A 17,404-nucleotide genomic window follows, 5' to 3' on the forward strand; every position below is an offset into this window, starting at 1 on the left:
TCTAACCACTACACCACACTGGCTCTGTTCACAGCTCTGAGCTCCCGTGGGAGAAAGGAGAGTATAAAAATGGAATCAGTCAACCCAAAGGCACCCTGGGCTCCATCCTGGGGTAAGGAAGCTGGGAATGCAGAGCAGCCACCATCACAAGATCTAATGGATGCTGCAAAAGACCATCAAGTAGCATCAAGAACCCCTCAACTTTTAGCCTGCCCCAAACCTGGAAATAAAGCGGGACATAACAGATGCAGACATGGTTCACTATGACCCAAAGCAATCCATCCCACTTCAAAGAGGTGGGCCTCATCCTGTGCTCCCACAGCAGAGAATCAGTCGGGAAACGTAAGGAAAAAACCAAAACAAAATATCCTTTAATATCTCAAAAAGCCGCCCATAGGCTTATTTCCCCCAGCAAGTCCTTTCTGTGGCTCCAGAGTTGCAGCACGAGGTCACGGGGTCCTGAAAGGGGTGGCGCTGCAGCCACTGAGTGGGGGACCCTCAGAAATTCTCCAGCAGCTCCACAATCCGCTTCTGCTCGCTCTCCCGGAATTCGGGGTTCTTCCCGTCCCCGATGTTCTCCGCATACTCTGCAGGAAGACAAGAGGTGGCGCTCAGCAGAAGAAGCCGCGGCTGTAGCTCCACAACCTCCCCCCCCCCCAGCAACTGAAATCCAGGCAAGATGGGAACAGAAAGGGAGAAGCTTTGTCTTCTGAGCTTCAATTAGGAGGTAAGGGGCCCTATTAAGCAATGCCTCACCCCACCCCCCTTGAAATCAGCAGACATACTTGGAGCCATGTTTGGGGGCTAGTTATGGGGGTGGGGTGGGGATATTCATTATGGGAAGGAGGGCAGCTGAGGGGAAGCAGAGGGAGGCAGCCAGGAGCTGAGCAGGGCATGGCAAACCGACCCACCCTGTGACCACATAAGAACTCAAGCAGATTCTGCTGGATCCGGCCAGTGGCCCATCTAGTCCATCATCCTGTTCTCACAGCAGCCACCCAGATACCTGTGGAAAACCTGCCATTCTCCCAGTAATCCCAGAGGTGCCTCAGAGGGGAAAGGAGCAGCTTCCTCCGTTCCGGTGCAGGGTGCCACCTGGTCTCCAAAACAGAGCCCTAACAGCTTGCGGGGCAAAGGGCTCCCATTAATACAGGGCAGGGGGGTCTGTGAGCCCCCTAATGCATGGGGACGCCGCTCCCCCCTCACCTCAAGCAGCACACACAAACAACGCTGCTCCGCTGCCGCCTCTGCCAGGGCTCCTGGGAGGAGGAGAGCCTTGAATATGCATGAAGCGCAAGCCTGGCAGCAGCTGCTGCAATGGGGTCTGTGCCCTCCATGGCTCGACTTGCTCCAGCAGGCAGGGCAAGCTCTGCTCCTCACTTCCAGAGACTGCGGGGAGGAAGGGAACCGAGCGGGAGAAGTCACAGCAGCAAGCAGCAGCTGCCCCTCTGGGCTTATGTGAAAGAGAGGGGAGACCTGCCTGCCTGCTCAGCAGCCCTTGCAACATTTGCAGGGTGGAGGGGGGCAGAGAGATGGCCTCAAAGATAGGCTTAAATCCCTGGACCATTTGCACATCTCTCCCCCCCCCCCAGTAACTGGGGCACTGTAAGCACAAAAGGGGCAAGAACCGCAAAACACCTTGCTAGTAAGTGGTGTGTTGATTCTACAAACCAGCCCCCCAATCTAGGCTTGCTCATCCCTGCTTCTCCAAACAGCGCCTTCTCGTCTCTGGTCTTGTTCCACCACAGCCTCCCCCAGCTTGACCCCCTGCAGATGTTTCGAACCAGCACTCCAGTCAGTCCCAACCAGCAGGGCTGGAGTCCAAAAGGTCAGCAAGACACCAGGCCAGGAAAAGCCCTTCTTGGCTGGGAGTCCTGCTCCCTGCCTTGCAGGCCTTTTCCATCTGGCATGAGAAGTGGGTCTGGGACTGACTCCAGCTGCAGAAGCTGAAGCTGCTGAACAGACTCTTCCGAAGGGGTCTTGTTTGGGGTTTTTTGTTTCAGGTTGTTGTTGTTGCTGCTGCTATCAGTAATAATTTGTTGTATCTTTAGATTTTATTATGCCATATGTGGAAATCGTTCAGTTTGGTTGCATACTTTTTGATGTTTTATTTATTGTTTCTGCTTATGGTTATGTTTGTAATTGTGTGTTTTTTTCATGCTGATGCAGGTTGTGGGATGCTAGTGGGAAGTGGGGGCAGGGACTGGCTCAGAAGAAGTCCGGGCTGAAATCTGCTCCTTTGCAATTCTTTCTCCCTCTCTGTCTGCCTTCTCCTACCACACAGGGCTGCTGCATGGATAAGTAAGAGTTTCAAAGCATTTTGCAGACAACCGGTACAAGAGACGTTATTTTTGCACGAGCCGATTCTGGCATTTCTCTTACTCTGCTTGGAACTCAGACAGGAGGCTCTCCTATCACGCTCGGAAGAAATGCTACAGCCACCATTTCCTAAGGTGTGAGTCTCATCCCCCTTCCCGTTTGGCCAGAGAAAGCCTTCGCCCAGTGCTGCTCTGTGCCAAACAAAAGCATCAGCGACTGAGAGCACACCTGGCAAGATGTGTCAAACTGCAGGCCCATCACTCAACTCCTGGAGAGCCGATTCTGGCCTTACACGCCCCACGAACCATATCCACGAGTCCTGAGCACAACGAGGCTCCATTAGGGAGAGAAATGGCTTCTCCGCATCACTTGCGAAGGCACCTCAAGGTCACTGCTCTCCCCTGCATCTTCAGCGCTGGGCTGCCGAGATGCCATTAGCCACCTAAGGAGGCTAAACTGGAAGACGCAGACAAGCGAGCCAACACTCTTCTCAACCAACCGCCAGGAGGCCACTCTTTTGGGGTGGCAAATTCTGCAGCAGCAGCAGCAGCAGCAAGTCAAGCCTTCTTCTGGAGAAGGTGGGAAGGCCTGCGGGATTCTGATGCCTAGGGAAGTTAAGGTGGAGGTGGAAATGGGAGGGCTACTCCTTGCTCTGTCTGGTGGGATGTGCCTCTCCCATGTTCCCCTTCCCCCTGGGAAGTGAGCCCACACCAAGGCACCCAAAAGGAAATCTGCTCCCACACTTTGATCTTAGGGCAGGATCCACACACAGCCAAACTGATTACTCTGCACTGTTCAAATGACTATGTGTCCCAGGGAGTGAACGAGACACAGAAGAGGCAGGAAGTACAGTGGTGCCCCGCAAGACGAATGCCTCGCAAGACGGAAAACTCGCTAGACGAAAGAGTTTTCCATTTTGGAGGTGCTTCGCAAAACAAATCTCCTATGGGCTTGCTTCGCAAGACAACAATGTCTTGTGAGGTCCTGCGGGTTTTCCCCCCTTCCCCCCCTTTTTCTAAGCCGCTAAGCCGCTTATCAGCTGATCCGATCAGCAGATAAGCCGCTAAAAGCCGCTAATAGCGCTAATCCGTCAATGGGCTTGCTTCGCAAGACGAAAAAACCGCTAGACGAAGAGAATCACAAAACGGATTCTTTTCGTCTTGCGAGGCACCACTGTATCTACAGGCAAGGAACAATTTAATGCATTGAAGCTCAAGCAAATAAGCAGAGGTCAATATATGAGAAGAAGAGAAAAGCCCCCTGGATCAGGCCCTGGGCCCATCCAGTCCAGCAGTCAAAGAGATGGGAACGGCAATTTCATCTGGCTCTCTCTTTCTCATTCTTTTAAAATGTCTACTTTTTTGTTAACTCTGCTGACTCAAATGTGCATTTTGTAGTTGACCTGTTTTGCAATCTTTTATTTTGAAAATTTTAAGATAGCATTTCAGTTTCCTGTTAATTCCTGCTCTGAATGTGTACTTTATTCAGCAACGTTTCGTTGTAGATTGTTTTAATGTGTTGTAGACTGCTTTGATATAAAGTGGCATAGGAATGCTAATGCTAACAATGATGTTATCTAGCTTGGTGGTCACCACTCCCATCAATATAGCTTTAACAAATCCCAATAAACAGGACCCCATCCATGGCACTCAGAGAGAGGGAGAAGGAGCTAAACCTATCGCCAACACTTGCTTCAACAGTTATTGGATCTCTCACACCCCAAAGTCCCCTGCCTCAGTGGGGCACCCAGGGTGGTCTGTCTCTCCTAGACGCTGTCGGTTGCCACACCAAGGCAGCTGCACCCCCACCTCCAAAGTTTCTCCCCAAAGTCCAGCCTGGTCAGCCATCAGAGAGGAGCCTTAATGAGGCTGCTGCCCCTCCCTGCTTGCCTCCATCCCCACTTAAAATAAATGGAGAGCCCAATTTCTCTCTCCCTTTGCATCCGAAGCAATTCTTGGCCCTCCCCAGGGACCCATCAGCTGTCAGGCTGCCAGAGAAACAGGGAAAATATGTAGGCCATAAAAATCAAACTAAGAAACAGGCTTCCAATTAGCATGCAAAAAAGCAGGAGAGAGAAGGGGACCAGAGCCCTGCATGCAAAGCAGGAAAAGGGAAGGAGGCAGAAGATGCTGAATTAGCTGAGCCTCCGCTGGTGGGGAGGAACGGGAGCGGCTTCTCCTGCTGCTTGGGTGCTCCTGCCACTCCCCACCACCATCTGGCTCCAAGCCCCAGAGAAACCCCCTCCCTCAAGAAGAACCTGTCTTCTTCCTGCAGCAAGAATGGCTTACGACTCCAGCTGTGCGAGGCTCAAGGTGAGCAGAATCCCACACCGGTGGAGAAAAGCAGGAATCCAGCTCTGCCCCCCCCCTACACAGGGGGAGGGGGTGGCTACCTGGAGCCTGATGGGGGACTTGAGGAAGCCCCACTTGCCCCGGACCCTCCTAAGGTGGGTCAGACCACCTGGGTGCTGTTGTAACCTCACGTGTGCCGGTTCAGGTCAGAAGGTGAACTGTGCATTTCTCAGGGAGACTCAGGACCCTGCAGTGGGAGATCTAGGGCTGGGAGGCTAGAGGTGGTGGAAGAGGAGCCAGGGCTTTCTTGGCTGCGGCTCCAATCTGGTGGAATGCTCTGTCACAAGAGACTAGGGCCCTGCGGGACCTGACATCTTTCCGCAGGGCCTGCAAGACAGAGTTGTTCCACCAGGCCTTTGGTCAGGGCGTAGCCTGACTCCCTCCTCTGGCAACCTGCACAGAATTTGCTTAACGGTTGCCATCAATTTGATTTTAATTAATTTTTATAATGAAATGTTTTTAGAATGTTTGATTATTTGATTATTTGATTGTTGTTAGCCGCCCTGAGCCCGGCTTCGGTTGGGGAGGGCGGGATATAAATAAAATTATTTATTATTATTATTAATTTTGTTTTTATCTTATTTATTGCATTAAGAGTCGGACCTTCTAACCACTACACCACACTGGTTCTCTCCCCAAGCGTTGCCTAGCAGGCCTGCCATCAACGCATCCTGCATCTAAATTTAGGGGTCTCCTAAATGCCATCGCTCCTCTTCAGTGCAGAAGCATAGCTGTCAACTTTTCCCTTTTCTTGCGAGGAATCCTATTCGGAATAAGGGGACTTCCCTTTAAAAAAAAGGGAAACATTGACAGCTATGTGCAGAAGCCCACAGGCCAGGAGTCAACAGAGGCCAGCCCAGACCTTGCTGCTGGCGACGGCTTTGAACCCAACATTTACTTTCGACAATCTCGTAGGCAGCACAATGGGGCTGGAAGGCAGGGTCGGCCCAAAGGGTCACGGCGGCTGGATGAATAGGCAGAGGCACGGTCTCTTGCCCGGCTCCATGTGCCTGAGTCTGAGAGGCTGGCTCCCTGCTTTCTGCTGGGGCTGCTGGCCAAACAGGAGCCAGAGTGGGACCTCAGAAGAAGCCGTTCCCCTACTCCAGGGCTCAAGGACTCACCTTTGATGATGTGCCGAACTATTTTGATGGAGCTTCCCCTCATGTTCAGGATCTGATGGACTCGCTGACGAATCTGGCCAGGGAATGAAAAACAAGAGAGGGTGGGAGCAAAAGAGAGAGAGAGAGAGAGAGAGAGAGATAGAGAGAGAGAGAAATCTGCAGTAATTGTAATGGAAACAGAGAACAAAAAACCCACAGGAGAGTTGGGGTTTTTTTTCCAGGGAGGCAGCTTGTTTGCACTGTGCCAGGATCTTGACACAGCACACTCACACGGCCCCAAAATGGCCAGAAAGGAAAGTGCCTTTATATGTGCAAGCAGGAATGAGCAGCCCTGCATATCTGACCTTGGGATCAGGGCATTGCAGGGGGTTGGAGTAGACGACCCTTTGGAGGCCTTCCAATTCCATGATTCTGCATGTGGCAGGAAGCAGCCTGTGTGGGCAAAGGAAAACCTTGCTGAATCCCTCCCTCCCTCCCTCCACCCAGGTGTGTTAGCCCAAGGAGGGGAGGGGAAACAGGGAGACCCACCTTCTAGAAAGGCTGCCACCTTTATCCCTAGCCAAGGGGAAACTCAAAAAAGAGGTTGCAACATAAAATGTGTGACCAAGCACCTCCTGATGCAGATGTACTGAGTTGTGGGTCCTCTCTGGTAGGGAGGCACAGAAGCAAAGACACAGTCCAGTGGGGGCCCCCAGACCATGAACACTGGGGGTGGAGTAATGTGGCAGCTGTGCTGCCCTCACCTGGGGAATGCTGGCATTGCAGATCTCTGCCATGATGTAGCAGATGAGCTGGAGGACGAATAGGCCGGCGTCCAGGCGGCGGAGGTAGAACTCATCCTCCATGTCATCATCAATGATCTCTCCCCGGCGGACCATGTCCTGGAATCACAGAATCACAGAGTTGGAAAGGTCCCCTAGGGTCCCCTGGGACGCGGGTGGCGCTGTGGGTTAAACCACAGAGCCTAGGACTTGCCGATCAGAAGGTCGGCGGTTTGAATCCCCGTGACGGGGTGAGCTCCCGTTGTTCGGTCCCTGCTCTTGCCAACCTAGCAGTTCGAAAGCACGTCAAAGTGCAAGTAGATAAATAGGTACCACTCCAGCGGGAAGGTAAACGGCATTTCCGTGCGCTGCTCTGGTTCGCCAGAAGCGGCTCAGTCATGCTGGCCACATGACCCGGAAGCTGTACGCCGGCTCCCTCTGCCAATAAAGCGAGATGAGCGCCACAACCCCAGAGTCGGCCACGACTGGACCTAATGGTCAGGGGTCGCTTTACCTTTACCTAGGGTCCCCTAGTCCAGCACCCCACAATTAAAGAGTCTCAACCAAAGCATCGCGCAAGACCCGGAAGAGAAGCACCAGGAGGAACTCCAATTGCAAAGTCCGCAGAAATCCCTTGTGCAGTGAAAGAGCCATTTGTTCCCGGGCAAAACATGTCCCTGCGGACCCCCCACTCCCCGGCGCAAGCCTGCCAGCCCACCCTCCGATTCCTGCTGGCCCTGCGCCAGCAGTAATGCTTGCCACACGTGACCTTTTGCTATCCTCACGCTGGAATTTTGTTTTGCCAACCCGCGAGCTCCCTGCTGCTGCTGTGATTTATTATATGGCGGCCCAGCAGGTGCGTGGCAGTCCGCCGGAGCTATGTCTCCTCATTAGAGCGGGCACCCGCTGTACCTGCAAGACTTGGCAAGGAGGGACCCCCCTCCTGTGTGTGTGTGTGTGTGTGTTGCAAGCAAAAACAGGGGAAAGGCAAGGCTGCTTGGCAGCGGCAAGCTCCTCTGGCTCCCCCAGCCAGCTGCCCAGCCCCAGACCTTCCTTCCCCAGAGCCCACATGAAGCAACAGAGGTCCTAGACTGAGGTCTGAAAGCAAAGTGCTAAGCAAAGCAGCAGCCCATGGGAGGAGTCCAGGGACAGCAGCGATGTGAAGAACTTAAGAACAGCCTGCTGGATCTGGCAGAGCCTAGTCATGATGGCTAGGAGCCACTGGGAGCCCTTTCCTATGTGAAACTGTCTAAACCTCTTTTAAAGCCATCCATCCTGTAGCAGTGAGTTCCATAGTTTAACGAAGGGTATTATCAGGAGAGAATGGTTTCTATTTACCTATTTATTTATTAACTTTCACCAAAAGAGCACAGGGTGGTTTGCAACAGAAAAATACAAAACGAGAACACAAAACACATAATAAAAACAAAAACAAACCAATAATTGCCCCCCCTGCCAAACACACTGGAAAGGACACAGAATGTGAATCAGTCAAAGGCCTGGTGACAGAGAAACGTTTTTGCCTGGTGCCTAAAGATATGTAATGAAAGTGTGAGGCGAGCCTCCCTGGGGAGAACATTCCACAATCAGGGAGCCACCGCAGAAAAGGCCCCATTCTCTTGTTGCTGCCCTCTGGAGCTCTCGTATTCCTATACTGTCCTCCGACTTCCACCCAACGGGCTTCTTTTGCCCACCTGACCAAGACCAAAAGCCAAGCAGCACAGCGTAGGACTCGCCCAGCTTTATCTTGTGGTCTGCCAGGGCCTTGAAAACACCCCCTCTTTGTCAAGGCAGGTGACAAAAACAGGTGTGCTCCCCTTCCCCTGAGAGTTTGAGACTCAAAAAGGGACCGCCCTGTTCAGCTCCATTCCTGACTTTTCACTTCTTCCGTTTCCCTACTCCAGCTTTTGCAGAACCACACCTTGCAGCCTTGGTTTTGGATGTTCAAAACTCGCTGCCTTTTGGCAAGCCACCCCACCCTTTTCTGGTTTGATAGTTTTAAGGGGAGGTTGGGTCGCCATCTGTCAGGGCCTCTTTAGGTGTGGCTCCTGAATGGCAGGGGGTTGGACTAGATGCCCCTTGCACCTCTACAGCTCTATGATTCTACGACCCAGACCCTTTGCTACAACAAGGACCTGCCCTCTTGTGACCAGGCACTGACCTGGCTTGTGGCGGCTGCCTCTCGGAGAATGCGCTGGAGCCTCAAAGACCCTTAAAATCCTGGCTCAGGATTAGCAGGAATGTCACTGGCAATCTACAAGCCCTGGCAGGAGGCTCTCCCCCCTTGCCTCTCCAGCTCCTAATTTCTGCCCTTCCGCCTTGACAGCTCTTGATTCTTATTTTTTAGAAATGCGAATGGCAAGTGTTTTCGAAGCCATCAGCCGTGGCAGCTCAAGCTGACATCTGAGGCGCAAGGCGCACGACACCTGCAATCCAGGATAACGAAGTGATTTGGAGGCCGGATCCGCTGATTGCGCAGGCGGAAACCGGGACGGCTCTTCTCTTGTGCAAGGCGGGAGCCTCTCCCTGCGGGGCTGGCAGCAAGGCAAAAAACGCGGCGAGCTCCGGGAAACTTAGCCAAAGCTGCTTGCCAGTGTGCAGGGAGCTGGCGCGTGGGTGGCTGCGGCACCTCCATGCCATTTTTTTAAAGCCCTGATCACAACCACCATTCCTCCCCCTCCAAACTGTTGTTAATCTTTTCCCCGTGCAAACACCAAACAGCCACTCTGCCTCTCTCTCTCCCCCCCCCAAACCCTGTGCAGCCGTCAAGATGCTAACCTCCAAATGAATGCTCAGGTGTCATTCCTTATCTGCCGTGAGATGCCCCATGCTGATGGGAGACGACAGCAGTAAGATGGGCTCCTGTGAAACTGAAGCAAGCTCCCCTCACAGTAATGAGGCTGGACTGACAGTCGGGGAATGGCAAAATGACGATTGCCAAAGCCCAGCGGGGCCTGCTGCAAATTCAAGCAGGGAGGCTTCCTGATCCCAGCGCAGATTCTGCCCCTGCTCCTCTCCTCTCAGCCGCCCCGGCCTGCCACAATGGGTGGCAGGATTCTGGGTGCTGGAAAATCAAGCATCAAGGCCATTTCCCTTGGGTACTCCGCGGGTGTGCAAGGGGACAGGAAGTGGCTGGCTGCTTTATTGGGGCTTAGGAAGGATCTTCCTCCTAGTCCTCTGCCAGGGGGTCCAGGAATAATAATAATAATAATAATAATAATAATAATAATAATAATAATTTATTCCCCGCCCAGCCACTCTGGGCAGCTTCCAACAGAACACTAAAATAAAATAACCTATTAAACATTAAAAGCTTCCCTAAAGAGGGCTGCCTTCAGATGTCTTCTAAAAGTCTGGTAGTTGTTGTTCTCGTTGACATCTGAAAGGAGGGTGTTCCATAGGGCGGGTGCCACTACTGAGAAGGCCCTCTGCCTGGTTCCCTGTAACTTGGCTTCTCGCAGAGAGGGAACCGCCAGAAGGCCCTCGGTGCTGGACCTCAGTGTCCAGGCAGAATGATGGGGGTGGAGATGCTCTTTCAGGTCTACTGGACCGAGGCCGTTTAGGGCTTTAAAGGTCAGCACCAACACTTTGAATTGTGCTCGGAAACGTCCTCGGAAGGCTACTTTGCTGCTTCTTCCACTGCTTAAAAATGAAAGAGGATTGTGCTGGATCAGGCCTGTGGCGCATCTAGTCCAGCATCTTGTTCTCCCAGTGGCCAACCAGGTGTCTGTGGGAAACCCACAAGCAGGATACGACCACAAAAGCCTTCCCGTCTTCTGCAGTTCCCAGCAACCGATATTCATAAGCATTGCTGACTCCAACTGTCCACAGTCTCCTCCACGAATTTGTCTTGTCCCCTTTCAAAGCTCAAGTTGGTGGCTGCCACTGCCTCCTGGAGGAGCAACTTCTGCAGGACGCGGCTCGGTGGCACATGCCCTGTTGGCACACCTTTTCGCGGCCAGGGGGCACAGCAGCGCAGACCTCTCCGGTTGCTCTGTGCAAGGTAAACACGAGTGTCAGGCTAGATTATCTCTTCCCGCTTCCCAATTAAAATCAGCTGTCAGGGCGACAGACAGGTTGGGACAGCCCGTCAGGCCAGCTGGGGCGTGAGGAGCAACTGCGGCGAAGCTGAGCAAAGGCTGATGAAGGAGGCTGGCAAAGGGAAGATCTCCCTGCTTCCACCAGCTGGGGCTGCTGGAAGAGGGGAAGAGGCCGAGGGGGCCAACTCAAATCTATGCCAGGCGGGGAGGGAAGAGGACTGATCCTTTAAGGCCAGCACACACACACACACACACACACACACACAAACACACACACCCCGGCCCCATAAAGGGGCGCTCAAACCAAGGGAGGAGAAAACACTGGACTGAAGGCCTGATTTCTCTCTCCAGCTTTCAGAGATGGCACTGAAGGGGCATTTATGTAACAGCTGCAGCCTCAAGAAGGAAGGCTCAAAACTTCCTTTAGAGGCTCAAGTGTGAGGGAGAGCTGCAAGTTTGGCACCAGATGTGAGACCCGACACTTGCAGGGCAAAATGATAAGCGATGCAAAACGCACACAAATGTAGAAGCCCTGAAGGAGGAGTCGGTGTTGGGCTAATGGGAGGGACGACGTTGCTTGTTGCTAGTCACATTTGCAGAAGAACATAAGGAGTGCCTGCAGGATCAGGCCCGTGGCCAATCTAGCAAAGTGTTCCCTGTGAGCTGAGTCGTCCCATATAAAACAGGTGCAGGTCTTGCAAGTTCTTTCACTCTGTTTGGGATGAGACATCATGGGGCTTTTAGGGTCGGCAGCTGTGCTCTCAGCCGGCAACGGATGTGAGGGGCTTCAGCTCAGAGCCCAGGTGAGAAAGGTCTGAGCAGCTGAGGAAGTTCAGCTGGGCTGCGGAGCCTCCAGCAAACGCTGCTGTTGCGCATTAACCCCTTTCATGATCACCCTCTCGCAAGGCACTTCTGTGAAATTCAAGCCATTTGCTGCCCCACTCAAATGCCAGGTTAATTCCAAAACCCCATTTAGGCTATCAAAGCCCACGGAAGCCGATTCTCCCTTTCAAGGATGGAATGACTTAACAGTGGCACAATTAGCATCTAATTTGTAAGTCGTTATGGCGCAAAGTATCCGGCGAGAGCGCTTTTATTGAATAAACCTGCTGAGCATAATTTCCTCGCAGAACTAAGAAGAAATGCATTAAGTCATCACCTGCCTTTGCCTCCCTTTCTGCAGAGATCACCGCTGAGGCTCTATAATTGCGCCTCGTCTCTGAGGGAGTTAAAGAGCTGTGGTGGCTCGCCACTTTTTTTCTCAAATAAAACATGAAATGGACTGGGGAAGAGGGGAGACTTGTTTGCCACAACCTGACACACTGAGATTTTCTGAGCGGCAGCATTCCTTGGGGTTCTTGCCATGTCCTGCCTGGAGGGACAGCTGCTTCCTCACCTGTGACTCTGCGGCGTTTCAGGGCTCCAATGCACAGGGACGGATGCCTTCTCCACGGGACAATGTGGAATCTGGCTTCCCTAAGTCCTCTACCAACCAAATACACTGTGCTGCTTTTTTGCTATTATTTTTGAATGGATTTGACAGACTTCGATAAAATATTTTTAAAAAACTTTAAAAACCAAACTCGTGGTAGGTATTGTTATTGCTATTCTTATTACTACAGTGGACCCTCTGGATACGAATTTAATTCGTTCCTGGGGTCCAAGCGCCCCCCCCCAAATTAGTATCCAGAGGCGCCGCTTCTGTGCATGCGCAGCGGCGAAACTCAGAAAAAGAATTCCAGGTTTGCTGCGTTCACAACCTGAAGTTTATGTTACTCGAGAGTAACGTAACCCGAGGGTCTACTGTATTATTATTTGAATTTATAAACCACCCTATAACTGCAGGTTTTTTGCAAATTATTCTCCAGTGCTGAACTGAATGGAGAACAACACACGCATGCCCCCTTGCTGAAGCTGGGCAGCAGGCCTTCGTGTCTGGAGGACGCTTTTGGTGAGCTCGCAGGCAGTGGGGCAGGAAGCAAGCGAGCCCTTGAGCAAACCGCAGCTGTCTCTTTAAGAACCTAAAAATTATTAATACTATTATTTATTATTAATAATATTAATTAAATGTGTTAGGCACTTTACCTTGCCCGAAGCAACTCAATGCACTAAAAGCACAAAGAGGTAAAAGGAAAACCTGATATATGCATAAAATGGGGGTGCGTGTGTTTACATTAAAAACATCCCGCTCACTTCTAAAAGGCCCTGATAGTTAAAGGCTGAAGGCCTGGCTACAGAGCAAAGTTTAAGCTAGTGCTGAAAGATAATGTAATGATAGCGCCTAGCAAGCCTCCCTGGGAGAGCGCTCCACAAAGGGGGAGCCAACGCAGAAAAGGCCCTGTTCTCGTGTTGGCGTCCTCTGGATCTCTCACCGGGGGGGGGGCACACGAAGTAGGGCCTCGAATAATGGCCGCAGGGTCTGGGTTGGTTCATATGGGGAGCTTTTAGCATTTCAGGGAACTGGCAGGCATCATTTCATAATGAATTGACGGGAGGGGGTGGGGTGGGGGGGTGATGACACCTACATGCTTTTCTCCTTCAATCTTCTTATCGGCTGCTTGCATTGCATCCAGGTACTTGAAATATAACTCCATCAGTCTGTCAACCTGCCGGCCGGGGGGGGGGGAGAAGAAGAGTGGAAAAGGTTTGAACTCATCAAACAGCCATCTAATAATAATAACAACAACAACAACAACAACAACAACAATAATAACAATAACAACAACAGTTAATTATTTATACCCCACCCATCTGGCTGGGTCTCCCCAGCCACTCTGGGCGGCTTCCAACCAAGATGAAAAACACATTAAAATGTCACACATTAAAAACTTCCCTGAACAGGGCTGCCTTCAGATGTCTTCTAAATGTCAGGTAGTTGTTTATCGCTTTGACATCTGATGGGAGGGCGTTCCACAGGGCAGGTGCCACCACTGAGAAGGCCCTCTGCCTGGTTCCCTGTAACTTGGCTTCTCGCAAGGAGGGAACCGCCAGAAGGCCCTCGGCGCTGGACCTCAGTGACCAGGCAGAACGATGGGGTTGGAGACGCTCCTTCAGCTACCCTAGCAAGACGAAGGGCCCATGGATAGCGAGGCACCTCTGCACTAAACAAGTTGGGCTTTTAAAGCCGGGGTGCCACATCCACATACTGAACGGGACAGGTCCTGCTGATTCCCTGCTCACAGAATGCACGGCACCCAACAGCCCCAGATGCTCTGAAATCGCACTGATTCTGCTTACCCCAGCACCCAATTCCCTTCCCGCCCCTTGATCATTGCTCCTCTAAGCTGGCCTGACCTAGGGGCTCCTTTCACACCATTCTCCATCTTGCCAAAGCAGCTGCATCCGCGTCTCCCGAGAGGCAAGATTCCCAAGGCCAAAAGGGGAGAAATCAGCACTAGGCTCCCAGGCAGGTGCTGCCAGGAAACCCACGAGGAGGGCACAGGAGCAACCTCCCTGCCTCTGCCCCTCGTTGACAGCTATCTTGGCCAGCAGCCGTGGCCAGACCTGCTCTCCCACATATATTTCAGGGTGGGTGCGTGCGGAGACGGCAGATTTTATTCCAGCGGCAGACGTCTGAAGCTCTCAGGATGCATTAGCGGCTGCTCTTTGCAGAACAAAACCAAGAGCAGCCCCTGGGGAACCACTTTGCAAGTCCCACCAGAAGTGCAGGCTTGCACAGGCCCTCCCCTCCAGCGGGACATCCCTGCTTCCCTCTCCGCTCCACTAATTGATTTCCAAAGAAGATACAGGTCCTCAGAGCCAATATCAATTTTCAGGAGCACTGAGAGCACTAACCATCTCCTTAGCTTGAAATGCTGGAGGTTGAAACTGCAGGTTTCCCCGGAGAAGCCGGGGGTTAAGGACTCTGGCCCACCCTATCCATGCAGCCGGGGCAGGGCTGCGCTCCAGGGGGTTGGTGGTCTCAAGAAGGGTCCCTGCAGGAAGCCTATGCCACTACAGTCATACCTCACGTTACGTCCGCTTCGTGTTACGTTCTTTCAGGTTACCTCCTGCGGAGATCCGGAAGTACCGGAAGGGTTACTTCCGGGTTTCACCACTTGCGCATGCGCAGAAGCGCAAAATGATGTCATGTGCAGAAGCGGCGAATCGCAACCCGCGCATGCACAGATGTGATGCTGCGATTTGCGCTCTTTTCATGTTGCCAATGGGCCTCCGGAACGGATCCCATTCGCAACCAGAGGTACCACTGATTTCATGCCACAGGACACCCACGCAGCACACACCAGGCAGTGAGGGGGAGCCATGAAGCCATGGCCCTGCCATGAAGCCGGCAGAGGGGTTGGCAGGATGTGGGCAGCAGTGTTGCACCACGGGGCACAAGCCCCACTGAAATAGGAAAGGGGCAACAGCACGGTGGGTCTTGCGCAAGGGAACTCCTTTGGAGGACTGTCATAGAATCACAGAATTGAGCAGCTGGAAGGGACCCTCAGGGGTCATCCGGTCCAACCCCCCTGCAATCCAGGAATCACAACTCAAGCATCCATGACAGGTGGAACACTGTGCCAAATGTTAGCAGAACTTGTGGGGGCAGGGAAAAAGATAACTGGTTGAACTAAAGGTGGCATGCAAGGGGGTCCCCACATTTAATCCCAGCCTGAGAGGAAGTGTTTGCCCACTCACCTGGTGAGCCTTTTATGGCTGAGTGGGAGATTTGAACCCAGGTCTCCCAGGTCCTGGTAGTCCAACACTCTGACCACTCCACCACACTGCCTCTCACCATCCTGGATACCATTTGGACAGTATCACTAAGACAGTGCTCAATTTCTCCCGCCCCCACCAGGGTCCGAACCCCCCTCCTGCTCCCAGCTCCCCAACACTGCCCCCCCTGTCTCTCTCACCTTCTCGCTGTCGTTCTCCGTGAACTTGTTGAGCAGCCGAGTTCTCTGCTGTCCCCTCAGATTCCTCAGGAGGGAGGCCAAGATGGAGCAGATGTGCTCTGGGGGAAGAGAGAGAGATGCACACACTCAGGTCGGGTAGCTAAGGCTGCCCCCCCCCATCCCTTTGCCAAGGGGCAGAAGAGTCAGCGGCTTCCTGCGCAGCTGAGTGTGACGGAATCATAGAGTTGAAAGGGACCCCCAGAAGTCATCTAGTCCAACACCCTGCAGTGCAGTACGAAGAGAAGCAACTCGAGAGAGGCTTGCCCCTTCTGCTGAACAAGTTCCCATTGAAGGGATGGCAATTGGGACATGACAGGAACAAACGACTCCTGACCGCGGAGCCTGATTTAGCTGCAGCAGGAGCGGATTCTGCAACTAGGCTTGAATCTATTCACAGAAAGGCCATTGTGCCAAACACGGAGTTAGGCACAAAGGCTGCCCAAAATAATGAGCTTTCTCTTGCCTGCTTTGCAGCCTCTCAGATTTTGCTGACGGGTCAAGTTCAAGGCAGCACAAGTCTTGGGAAAAGAGGGAGAGCAGAAGCCCACAAAGGAAACTACTACTACTACTACTACTACTACTACTACTACTACTACTACTATTCTGCTTTCTCTGCTGGGCTCTTGCTGGCACCAAGACCAACAGTTCCACTCCAAATCTCCATCCTGCACCTTCGCAGGCCTGATCCTGAAGGGCCCAAGGCGAAGGCATCCTTCAGCAAAATGGGAATTTAGAAATGGAAGAAGAGCCCTGCTGGATCAGACAGACATCCTGCTCTCCCAGTGGCCAACCAGATGCCCCTTGTGGGAAACAAGCAAGCAGGATTCGAGCACACGAGTCCCCTGCCCTCCTGCGGTCTCCTGCAAGTGGTATTCAGAAGCATCGCTGCCTCTGACCCTGAAAGCAGAGCACAGTCCCCGATAGCCGCCTCTCCTTCTCCATGAATTTGCCTAATCCTCTTTTAAAGCCAGCTGGGCTGCTAGCCATCCCTGCCTCCTGCAGGTCGGAGTTCCACAGGTTAACCATGTGCTGTGTGAAGAAGTCCTTTCTTTAATCTGCCCTGAATCTTCCAACAACACTTTGCTTCCTTGGGTTCAGCTGCAAGCGGTGGGGCCAGCAGCTACGACTAGCGGTTGCTTATATGGCAACAACAGCGGCCTCTGCTAACCTGGTGCCCTCCTTGGGTGCCAGCTCACATCCCCAGACAGCGCTGCTGTTGGCAATGACAGGCAGCCATGGTCTAGAGGCAACAAGTTGGGTTTAGCAGGCACTGAACAGTCAACATAACAAGCAACACCAGGGTGCAAAATTGTTCCAGGCTTTGCATGACAAGGGCCCAGTGGGCTACTGTTCCAAGCCTGCGGATTGGTTTGCTAGACCCTAAAAGGGAACACTGAACGCTCACTGCTGTGAACACCTTGTGTCTGTCTCCGCTGTAAAAGAGAAGCAGAGCTGTCCACTTTTGCACTGAGGGAGCCCAAGCGCAAATCCTCTTGCCAAGGCAGGTGCGGCTGCTCCCTCCTGCGCTCAGAGCCGGCCTCGCCTTGCAGGCATTTCAGAGCAAATGCAATTCCAACCTCTCCACGCCACCTTTGCTTTAATCCCGCCGATTAAGATTGATGAGGCAAGGGGGGCCATAAAATTTGCCTCTATTGGCTTGCCGGAGGAGAGGGGTGTCAGAATCTGTTATTTTTCAGAGAGGAAAATGCAATGTACGGAGAAGAGGGATCATCTCCTCATTGCTGTCAAGACAGATTAACATGAGTTTCCACAGCTCTGCCTTAGCCCGGGGGCCTGAGAGAAGCCGCGATCAATTGCTCATGGAACAGGAGCGACAGGCACCTCTTTGCAAGGGGCTTTCAATAAACCGGTGTCTCGGCCTTTCGTGGGAAGGGCTCTGCAACAGGCATGAGG

The 17,404-nt window shown here is 52.7% G+C and overlaps 1 protein-coding gene across 1 annotated transcript in view; it reads right to left on the reverse strand.

The window, feature by feature from the left end:
* Nucleotides 1–347: 347 nt before the first annotated feature.
* CTNNBL1 (catenin beta like 1) overlaps nt 348–17,404 on the reverse strand; it is a 98,603-nt gene continuing 81,546 nt past the window's right edge. Inside the window, exons 12-16 of the mRNA XM_082226117.1 lie at nt 15,452–15,549; nt 13,118–13,198; nt 6,535–6,672; nt 5,792–5,864; nt 348–587 (exon numbers count right to left, since the gene is read on the reverse strand). Coding sequence (XP_082082243.1) covers nt 499–587; nt 5,792–5,864; nt 6,535–6,672; nt 13,118–13,198; nt 15,452–15,549 — 479 coding nt within the window. The 3' untranslated portion in view covers nt 348–498. The remainder of the gene's footprint in view (nt 588–5,791; nt 5,865–6,534; nt 6,673–13,117; nt 13,199–15,451; nt 15,550–17,404) is intronic.

The sequence above is a fragment of the Podarcis vaucheri genome (assembly GCF_965113315.1).
Source record: "Podarcis vaucheri genome assembly, chromosome: 6".
In the NCBI taxonomy this organism is placed as follows: Eukaryota; Metazoa; Chordata; class Lepidosauria; order Squamata; family Lacertidae; genus Podarcis; species Podarcis vaucheri.